The sequence below is a fragment of the Colobus angolensis genome, unplaced genomic scaffold, assembly GCF_000951035.1.
Source record: "Colobus angolensis palliatus isolate OR3802 unplaced genomic scaffold, Cang.pa_1.0 Scaffold10, whole genome shotgun sequence".
NCBI lineage: Eukaryota > Metazoa > Chordata > Mammalia > Primates > Cercopithecidae > Colobus > Colobus angolensis.
The window spans coordinates 9,875,068-9,885,927 of record NW_012110919.1 but is presented as its reverse complement, the minus strand read 5'-3'; the positions used below and the strand labels follow the sequence as shown (position 1 = coordinate 9,885,927).

Here is a 10,860-nt window from a genome sequence, read left to right as displayed (position 1 = left end):
AAAAAAAAAAGTCACAGGAGACAAAGAGGTTAAGGAAAGAAGAGGCTAAGGTTTTGGATGACTCATCCACATAGGTATAAAAATCACTAAGTGTGCTAACAGACAAAGGGCACAAGAGGAAGGTTAAAAGCTAAGAACTCCAATCGTCAATGAATAAGACCGTGATTACATCCATAGGAAAGGTTAGAGACATGAACCTGAAAGCATTCAGCTGGAGAAGGGAGTATTAATGGTCTGGATGAGGCAACAGAGAGCAAGAACAATGCCCACCCATTTCCTGGTGCCAAAGTATGTGGGATATAAAGGAAAAAACTTGCCATGTCACTTAAGAAGGTTATGGAGAAGGCAGTATCCTCAGGAAACTGCCCAGTTTCAGATAAGGCAAGAAGGTGAATATTCTAAGAAGTTGATGATACAAGAGAGTTTCCTGCTCACAGAGGAGGAGTTCTACAGGGTATGGCAGAAACACATAGGAATGAGAGAAGACCTAGATCAGAATTTGTCAATGTACTGAATAATGACTGCACGAAAGCCTAAAATATAACAAACAACTGGAGACAGAGAACTGTACAGTAACTGAGATAGAGACAGGGCTGTGAAGCCTGGTTTGATTATCATGCTAATGTCTTAGAAGAAGGTAGACAAGCCCTATTGCTTACTCCTAAAGATTCTGAGGTCCCCTCAGGCCTTCTTCAGTGTAAGTTTACAGTTATGACCTTCAGTGTAAGTTTACAGTTATGAAACAGCAAGCCCTTGAGACCGCACTTAAAGCTGTGCTCTGTATGTATATATATTCATAAATGCAGAGAATAAAGTTTGGAAAAATTTACTCCAAATTGTTAACCAAGACTATCTCTAGGGTAAGATTTAGAATTTAGAGCCAGGCATGGTGGCTCCCAGCACTTTGGGAAGCCAAGGCAGACAGATTGCTTGAGCCCGGATTTCGAGACCAGCCTGAGCAACATGGTAAAACCACGTTTCTAAAAAAATACAAACATTAGCCAGGCAAGGTGCTATGCACCTGTGGCCCAGTTACTCAGGAGGCTGAGGTGGGAGGATGACCTGAGCCTGGGAAGTTGAGGCTGCAGTGAGCCAGATTCATGCCACTGCACTCCAGCCTGGGTGACAAAGTGAGAGTCTGTCTCAAAAATAAAAATAAAAATAAAGATTAAGAATTTAGGAGAAAGCAAAAAGGAGCAAGTAAGGAGAACTTTTACTTCTTTTTAAATGAAAATACTACTTTTAAAATATACAGATGTAAACTATCTGTTGCCTTAAGTTTCCTTTTTTTCAAATTTGTGCTGTCTACCTAAAATTTGTAAATATCGGCCAGGCACGGCGGCTCAAGCCTGTAATCCCAGCACTTTGGGAGGCTGAGGCGAGGGGATCAGTTGGGTCAGGTGTTCGAAACCAACCTGGCCAACAAGGTGAAACTCCATCTATACTAAAAACACAAAAATTAGACAGGTGGGGTGGTGCACATCTGTAGTCCCAGCTACCTGGGAGGCTGAGGCAGGGGGATCGCTCGAACCTGGGAGCAGAGGTTGCAGTGAGCCAAGATCATTGCACCCCAGCCTAGGCGTCACAATGAGACTCTGTCTCAAAATTAAATTAAATTAAATTAAATTAAATTTGTAAAGATCATCCCAAGTTTAAAGGTAAAGAAATCATCCTGTACCTAGTAAATTCTTTCACATTTTAATTTACGTACCTATTACCTAGGGTCAAAGGCCTTTTTTCCCTAAATTTATAACTAAAACTTTAGGGCATCTAAACACACGCAAGAAAAGAGAAAACACTACCAGATTTAAAAAGGCAAACAGACCAAATGACTACCTGATATGCAAATCTCTAACCACCACAATATAATATTTGGTTAAAAACTGAACCATTAATTCCACATTTCAGAAAGAATCTAAACATCTTGACTATGGGCACAAGAGGGAGCAATTTAGCCTCGCATGAGGCTGTATTTACAATTCATTCAGAGAAACTAATTCAGAGAAAAGTTGCCTTTATTTAGGGAAAACTCCACAATACTTTCACAGGAGGCTTATCCTGGTAGCAATTCATAATCTAGTAACACAAAGAAATCTTGGAAAGGACAGAAACATACAGGAACACAGTCTATGAAGAAAGCATCCATGATTAAAAACCAACATAAAATACAGTAATGTAAAATGTCATTACTGTATTTAAAGATACGTCTGTTCTTCACTATCTCCCTACAGATAAGTTGAAATTTCAAAAGACAACTGGGTTTCTCAAAACTGTACAGGCAGAAATAGTTTAAAACTATATATATATATATATATATATATAGTTTGTTTGTTTGTTTGTTTGAGATGGCATATCACTCTGTCACCCAAGCTGGAGGGCAGTGGTGCAATCTCGGCTCACTGCAACCTCTGCCGCCTAGGTTCAAGCGATTCTCATGCCTCAGCCTCCCAAGTAGCTGGGATTATAGGCAAGTGCCACCACGCCCAGCAAATTTTTGTATTTTTAGTAGAGACGGGGTTTCACCATGTTGGCCAGGCTCGTCTCGAACTCCTGACTTCAAATGATCTGCCTGCCTCGGCCTCCCAAAGTGCTGGGATTACAGGCATGAGCTACCACACCCAGCTGAAAGTTAAAAACTTAATATTCTTTAATTTATCCCAATCACCACCCAAAGACGACATTTCCACAAGAACTACAATTTTAATCAAATTTAGAACTCTTACATTATCTGTAATTTTAAAAGAAAATGTTTTGTAATACAATTAAATGTCAAAAATCCAATGTTCCTGTATTTGAGAATGGAAGTGAACTCCAGAGATTAAAATTTATCTTTGGGAAAGCACCTACTCTTGCACTAGTGAACATACAAAGGCAGACTCCAGAGAATAAAGAGCTAAATATGAGAATAAAGAGCAAAATATGAATAATAAGACTGTAATAGGACTATATGAACAAAACTCAGGAAATACAAATTAGAAGACAAAAAAAATTTGATTAGTTTGACTACATCGAAGTTCTCTTCTACTGAGAACACCCAAGAAAAAAATTAATCACATGGCAAATTAAAATGAGGTATTTAAAAGTCTAAAACCAGCTGAGCGCAGTGGCTCACGCCTGTAATCTCAGTACTTTGGGAGGCCGAGGCAGGGGGATCACCTCAAGTCGGGAGTTCAAGACCAGCCTGACCAACATGGAGAAACCCCGTCTCTACCAAAAATACAAAATTAGCCAGGTGTGGTGATGGGTGCCTGTAATCCCAGCTACTCAGGAGGCTGAGGCAGGACAATCGCTTGAACCTGGGAGGCAGAGATTGTGGTGAGCCAAGATCGCGCCATGGCACTCGAGCCTGGACAACAGGAGCGAAACTCGGTCTCAAAAAAAAATAAAATAAAGTCTAAAACCAACAAAGTCTAATTTCTAGAATATATAAGAAACTTCTAAAAAGCAAAAAGAAAAAAAAAATGGAAATCCCAATGGAAAATAGACAATATAAACAAAATCCATAAAAAAAGAAACTCACAAGGCTAACAACAAGCTTATGAAGAAATGTTCAAACTTGAGTTACCAGAGAAATGCAAAGTAAAAGATACAACTTTATAGAAGTTTGCCAGGCAAAAATTACAAAGCTGGATCATACCAAGTGTCACTGCAGAAGTGAGGTTATAGGAGTCCCCATACTCGTCTGGGGGAAAGGTACAGACTGGAGGAGAATCAAATTTGATATTTATATATCCTATCATTTAGTAATTTTGGCTGGGCATGGTAGCTCACACCTGTAACCCTAGCACTTCGGGAGGCCAAGGCGGGAGCATCACTTGAGCCCAGGAGTTTGAGACCAGCCTGGACAAGAAGCAAGACCCTGTCTCTACAAAAAATTTTTTAAAACACGCCAAGCACGGTAGCTTACACCTGTCATTCCAGCACTTTGGGAGGCCAAGGTAGGTGAATCTCTTGGGCTCAGGAGTTTGAGACCAGCCTGGGTAACATGACAAAACCCCACCTCTACAAAAAATACAAAAATTAACTGGGTGTGTCAGCATGCACCTGTGGTCCCAGTTACTCGGGAGGCTGAGGTGGGAGGATCACTTGAGCCCAGAAGGCAGCAGTTGCAGGGAGCCAAGATCATGCCACTGCACTCCAGCCTGGGTGACAAAGCAAGACCGTCTCATAAATAAACAAACAACTGGCCAGGCATGGTGGCATGTGCCTGTAGACCCAGCTACTCAGGAGGCTAAGGTGGGAGGATCACTTAAGCCTAAGAGTTTGAGCCTGTAATGAGCTATGATATGGCCACTGCACTCAGCCTGGGCAACAGGGTGACACTCTGTCTCTTTAAAAAAATAATAATAAATTAAAAATTACTAATTTTGCTCCTAGCTACAAATACCCAAGAAATTCTTACTCACATAAAAGTTCAACCCAGCTTTGCTGGAGCGGCAGAGAGTTGGATACAATCTACATATCCATTTACTTAGGGCAATGGACAGTACAATGGGTTGGTGGCAATCAGGTGTAACAAATAACATGTATACATAGCAAGAAGGATAAATCTTAAAAACATTGTGTCATGGGAGATTAAAAAAACAGAATAATTAATATCATAACATCTATGCAAATTTAAAATACCTGCATATAAACAACATACACATTTTACAAGAGCACATACTCTACACAGACATTTACAAAGAACATACATTAAATACATTAGGATTGTCCATGGAGAGGGGAAAGGAAATAAGAAAAGGAAATTTTGAAATGGAAATAAACAAATAAATACAGTGAGAAGCTCAGCCTAGTACAGATCTACTATAATAAGTCGTGAACTAAGGAATATGAATAACTCAATCCTCTGAACTTGAGATCCCACAAAAGTACATGAGGAATATGAATTAAGCTCACATGTACTTGACAGTTGCCAGTATCTCTAGGATTTTCTCAAAGTGGTTAAAACCTGTTCCAAGATAATAGTTTATACAGTATGACTCCTGAGTATTTAATTCCATAAATTGTTGGCCAATTTTAATCCCTAGAATTGAAAATTCATCACAATAATGTAGAGCAATTTAAATGGGGAGAGGGAGTGTTCTTTAAAACCTATAAATTGGAATATTATAAATATACAAAGAAAGTTCATCATAATATTGAAAGGAAAACTCATCTCTTCACACTAAAGGAACTTAAGCCAAATTTATCCTGAAATATCCTTAGCGATCAACTTTGCAGTAGTGGTTTAAAAAACTCCTTGGGTCGGAGACTTGAGAGGAGCTAAGTCTCAGGAAACTTCTCTGTAATGACAGAGGGGAAAAACCAAGGGTTAGGAATTGGGCATGCTTCTGACAAGAGTATAGTCAATATCACTTACAAAGGCTATGAAATTAAACTGAGGCCATATGTACACATAGATGTACCCCAGCCTCCATATTTTTAAGTCTCTTAGAGGCTTACTACTTATTCCAATCATTCTGTCTAAACTGTCTTAACCATAGATCATGTTATACATACTGAAAAAAAAAAAAAATTTTTTTTTTTTTTGAGACGGAGTCTTGCTCTTGTTGCCCAGGCTGGAGTGCAGTGGTGCAGCCTCAGCTGACTGCAACCTCCGCCTCCCAGGTTTAAGCGATTCTCCTGCCTTAGCCTCCCGAGAAGCTGGGATTACAGGTGCTCACCACCACACCCGGCTGATTTTTTTTGTATTTTTGGTACAGATGGAGTTTCACCATGTTGCCCAGGCTAGTCTTGAACTCCTGACCTCAGGTGATCCATGCCTCAGCTGGGATTACAAGCATGAGCCACCGTGCCTGGCCTACTAAAAAAAAAAATTATTAACTACCAGAAGTTGGGAACTGTCTCTGAATTCCTCTAGAAGTGTCATACAGAGAGAACACACTGATGAATGAGAACACACTGATGAACAGGGGCAGCCTAGAGCTGATGGAGCTATACAACTATTCCTGATGAATATACTGAGAACCTACCAGGCTCACTATGGTCAGTGGTATACCCATCAATATGTCTTAAACCCTCTTTTACCCAGTACGCCCTTCCCCACCCTAGTAACCACCCACTACCCTTCCCACCTTCTCTAGTCTCCCATCCCTACCTTCACTGCCTGGCAAACTTTTCTTCTTTATCCAAACTCCCACTAAAACATCATCTCATTCAGGAAGCCTGCCCTACCCATCCTCTCCCTTTAGAGAGTTAACATATCTTTCCTTTGTTGTAACTCTGTACCTTATACTTGTTTCTACCATTCAATTTATCACGTATTGATATATCATAATATTTGTACATGTCTATCTACCTTACTAGGCTATAAAACGGACTAAGGCACTTACCTTCTAAGAGGGAATGATCTCTAACAGCTTCTGCAGCCAATACAGACTTTCCACAGCCTGCCATTCCATGTATGGTGACCCATCCTGGTTCACCCTTCAATTTGGAGAGCTTCTGCTGAATTGTATTCACCAGCTTCTTCCTTGTGACAAAAACAACTGGCCTCTGTGGTACTCCACCTTCACACAGGACTGTCCTTACTAAAATCCAAAACAAAACAAGCATGAATGAATAGAACTTTGGAATGATTACTGAAGTAATATCATAAAAAACAAAGAGCAAAACTGAGGCTTAGCCTGAAAATTTCTAAGAGAAGTAAGAAAATGAGGCTAGCATATTAACTTCAATTTTCTGATTTCTCAGACCACAGAGAGCAAAAAGGCAAACATATACCCTTCAAGATGACTAAAGAAAATGGAAGTTTCTATCTATGTCTGCTTTACTCACCCTATTATTTCCTGACTTTTCAGTCTCTGTCATATTGAAGAGTGGGAAGGCAAATGTAAAAGGAAGAACATTTATGGAATACCTTTCAAGAACATATAGCTCTAAAAATTCTTATTTTTTCCTATAAACTCTATAAACACATAGAACTGGAAAATAAACAAGGGCCTATAAACTGTCTTATTGTCTCTAAAAATGAGGGCAGACATATTATTATCTTAGCAATACAGTTCACTGGGCAAGAAGAAAATGTGAGAATTAACATGGATGCAAATAAGAAATATTTAAATTGAAAACATCTCTACAATTTTTTTAACATGCGGTTTTCAGTGAACTGGTCACACTCCCTTCAGAAGATTACATCTACAGTAAGACAAACCCAAAGCAATTTTGATAGCAAAGTGATAGAAGGTATAATGGATACAAACCATATGAAGTTATTCCACTAACTGAATCTTTACCACTGGAAGAAGAGACAACAGGAATGCCATCATGGAGAAGGGCAGCAAGATCTTTATATCCTTCATGTAGTAGAGCATTGTAGAATGATATGTAGGAATCATTATCTTTTTTAAGTATCATTTTAATTAGCATAGCTGCTCTTTGCTGTTGAGTGGGCTAAAAAAAATTAAGTAGTTTAGTATATAACAATGAATATGTATGCAATATAAATTAGTGGAGACCAGTGCAAGTTCTGAAATTCTAAACATTTTTAAGAAAGTGTGGACTGCTTCAGAGAGCTTTACCTCAATTCTTACTTTTTCCTCTTCTGATATTGTTAAAATTCCATCACTAATCATGTGATCCATGATGTAGGATGTCTTGATGTCCTTTTCCAGAGCTTCTCTATGTTGAAGCAAACAATTTCGAGCTTTTGCATCCATCTTCCCTCAAATCTTTCTCTCTCTGAGCTGTCAACCAGGAGCTACAGCCAAAACACCAAAATATTTGTCAGGCCAATAAATATATGAAACGATACAAAATCTCATTAGTAAACAAGAAATGTAAAAAGAACAAAACTGATTGTTTTTCTTGGCAAAACTTTTTAAATGGACAAAACCTAATGCTTGGAAAGGTATGAGAAAATGGGCTGTCTTATGCACTAATTGGGGAAAGTAGAAAATGGATGCAATTTTTCTGGAAGGCAGTATAAGACAGCTTCTTCCTTGTGACAAAAACAACTGGCCTCTGTGGTACTCCACCTTCACACAGGACTGTCCTTACTACAAGTTTTCTCTCTAACCCAGAAATCCCACTTCTAAGGATTTACTTCAAGGAGACATTCAAACACATATGTGAAAATATCCACAGGGAGAACTAATCAGTTTCCATTCAGGTGTGGTAGTTCAAGCCTATAATCCCAGCACATTGGGAGCCTAGGGTAAAAAATAAAAAAAGAATTTATGGAGGATGTTTCAGTGATGAACACAACCTAAATGTCCATCATTTTGAATATAGATTTTAAAAATTAGGCTATGTATATAAAATGGAATATTATGCAGCCATTCAAAATTATAAGACACATATCTCTATGTATTGACATGGAAAGATGTTCATAACACTGCTGCTGAAAAAAAAAAAAAACAGAAACATGATCCCACATATAACATAAAATGTGGGGGCCAGGCGCGTTGGCTCATGCCTGTAATCCCAGCACTTTGGGAGGCTGAGGCTGGTAGATCACGAGGTCAGGAGTTCAAGACCAGCCTGGCCAAGATGGTGAAACCCTGTCTCTACTAAAAATACAAAATTAGACGAGTGCAGTGGCAGGCGTCTGTAATCCCAGCTAGTCAGGAGGCTGAAGCAGGAGAACTGCTTGAACCAGGGCAGCAGAGGTTGCAGTGAGCCGAGATCATGCCACTGCACTCCAGCCTGGGCAACAGACTGAGACTCTGTCTCAAAAAAAGAAAAAAACGAAAAAAATGTTGGTATCATATATACATAGATGTTTAGAAGTTTATTCATCAAAATGTTTGCGTTACTTCTGAGTAGCAAAATTTGGGATTTCTCCCCACCTTGTCTTAATTTTTTTTTTTAGTAGAGACGAGGTTTTACCATGTTGACCAGGCTGGTCTCGAACTCCTGACCTCAGTTGATCCACCCACCACAGCCTCCCTAAGTGCTGGGACTACAGTTGTGAGCCCCACCATGCCCGGCCTCTACTGTCAATTTTTTTTTAACATACATTATCATTTTTTACAATAAAATACTTCCTTTTTTAATTAAGATTATATAAAATAGGGATTACACTGAAGTCCTAATATTAAGAGACTTCTTGTTTTCCTTATCAAACATAAGAGTGAATAGTAGCATTGCTACTATTGAGTATTAGTTCTCATTCAAGCTCTAGGTCTTCCTTTCTAAACACATTTCCCACAAAGCAACAGGAAATACTTTCTGATGTCGTTTCTCAGACCAAGAGGACATGAGGAAAGAACAATAGCCTTTACAGTAAAATACTTGACGTTTCTAGCAACTTCATTTCAACTATAATGCAAATTTTTCCATGGGCATAAACCCAGTTCACAATGTCTCCAAGTTTTCAAAACATTAACAGAACTCTATCCAATGTTTAGAAAGAGTGTAAACGGGCTTATTAATTCATTTATTCAATACACATTTGTGCTCCTCTCTATATGTCAGACACCAAGACTACAGAAAAGATTGAGTCATCTCCCTGAAATAATTCACAGTCTAGTCAAAGAAGAAAAAGAAAGAGGGAGTAGGAATGTCAACGTTCAAAGTGCAAAAACAGAGCACAAGCAACTTGGAGCTCACAGAAGGGGGCAATAAATATCAAACTTCAATGACTGTTTTTGAAGTCACCAAATGTAGCACTTGGAAAAATAGGGACGTAGGGTATTTGCCTATGCTTGTCAAGGCTTACAAAATGCCCGATAGGGGCACGAAACTGATAAAAAGTTGACTGGAATCAAAACTGTCATTTTTTAAAATGTTAATAACGTTTTTGTCCTCTTAAACATAAAATGTTCCTCAATTTACAGTAATGAAATTCGATGTGAAAAAACAAGAATGAATGAATTTTTTAGGTTATGTCCAATAGCTAAGCAAATAGACACTCTGGCTTTCTGATACTAATTTCCAGTTTCACCTAGTCCTGTTAAACTAAAATATACAAATCTTAAACACGTTTTAAAACTGCACAAATAATCTGAACTAAGTCTCAAAACCTTTTGTAACCCACAACAAAATGAAAAGCCAAAACTCTTCCTAGATGTAAATCAGAAAACACAGTGTACGTTCATCCACGAAAATCCTAAGTTTACTACTTCCTCGTTAGATAATTTCTCTTCCTGGTACAGGAGCAGGATGGTTATCAAATATACTATGTCCTCAAATTCTCAGTCCCTGAAACCAGCTACCGAGCCTCCAAAGAACCTGGCCCGGGGAGAAAAGCGAGGAGGTCAACTTACCCAAGCCTTTGCGCCTAGGTCTTACTGGGAAGGGCGGCACTGCCAGGACAAGACTGGGAGACTCCAAGCCGGTGGAGGGAAACGGCAACAGAGGTTTTCCACCGGGAATTAGGGGTGTGGGGCTCTGTCCCGTCACATACCCTGCGCCCCGGGGCAGGTCTGGGCCTCACAGGCGCCTCCCCTGGATCTCCGCAGCCCCGGGGCACACGAAGACCCCCAGGGACCACCGAAGGGTGGCGAGGTGGGCGTCCACCCACCGCAGTCTGACCCCACAGTCCCGGGGCGCCGCGGTGAGGCCCGGCCCACGGGCCGCCCTCCGGTGGACCCCACTCCTGGACACAAAGGGAGGAGGGCTCCCCGGCCTGTGGCGCCCTTCCCCGGACGGCGGCTGCACCCCGGAGGGAGCCCGGCGCTACTCCGGACGCCGCCGCTGCACCTCAAGTCTTCGTGGGTCGCCGACTGCCCAGACTCTCCACCTCCGGTTCTATCCCTTTTGCCCGTGATAGAGCAGTCACGTCCACTCGCTACCTCTTCTCCACCTCTGGACAGCGGAGCAAATTCCGCCGGACCCACCCAGCCCGCACGGCGCGCGCCCGCTTATGCAAATAAACACACCCCAAGCCCCAAGGGGCGGCCGCCGGCGCCGCGC

The 10,860-nt window shown here is 40.6% G+C and overlaps 2 protein-coding genes across 7 annotated transcripts in view; one reads left to right on the top strand and one right to left on the bottom strand.

Annotated features, from left to right (window-relative positions):
* Nucleotides 1-10,857, bottom strand: part of APAF1 (apoptotic peptidase activating factor 1) — a 95,152-nt gene extending 84,295 nt beyond the window's left edge. For 3 of the 6 annotated variants that reach the window (XM_011934545.1, XM_011934556.1, XM_011934564.1), the window contains exons 1-4: nucleotides 10,212-10,857; nucleotides 7,524-7,702; nucleotides 7,206-7,395; nucleotides 6,336-6,533 (exon numbers count right to left, since the gene is read on the bottom strand). In XM_011934545.1, coding sequence (XP_011789935.1) covers nucleotides 6,336-6,533; nucleotides 7,206-7,395; nucleotides 7,524-7,661 — 526 coding nt within the window. In that variant the 5' untranslated portion in view covers nucleotides 7,662-7,702; nucleotides 10,212-10,857. The remainder of the gene's footprint in view (nucleotides 1-6,335; nucleotides 6,534-7,205; nucleotides 7,396-7,523; nucleotides 7,703-10,211) is intronic. The other 3 variants (XM_011934551.1, XM_011934570.1, XM_011934580.1) reach the window with 2 other exon arrangements.
* IKBIP (IKBKB interacting protein) overlaps nucleotides 10,108-10,860 on the top strand; it is a 24,183-nt gene continuing 23,430 nt past the window's right edge. Inside the window, exons 1-2 of the mRNA XM_011936888.1 lie at nucleotides 10,108-10,304; nucleotides 10,407-10,851. Coding sequence (XP_011792278.1) covers nucleotides 10,108-10,304; nucleotides 10,407-10,851 — 642 coding nt within the window. The remainder of the gene's footprint in view (nucleotides 10,305-10,406; nucleotides 10,852-10,860) is intronic.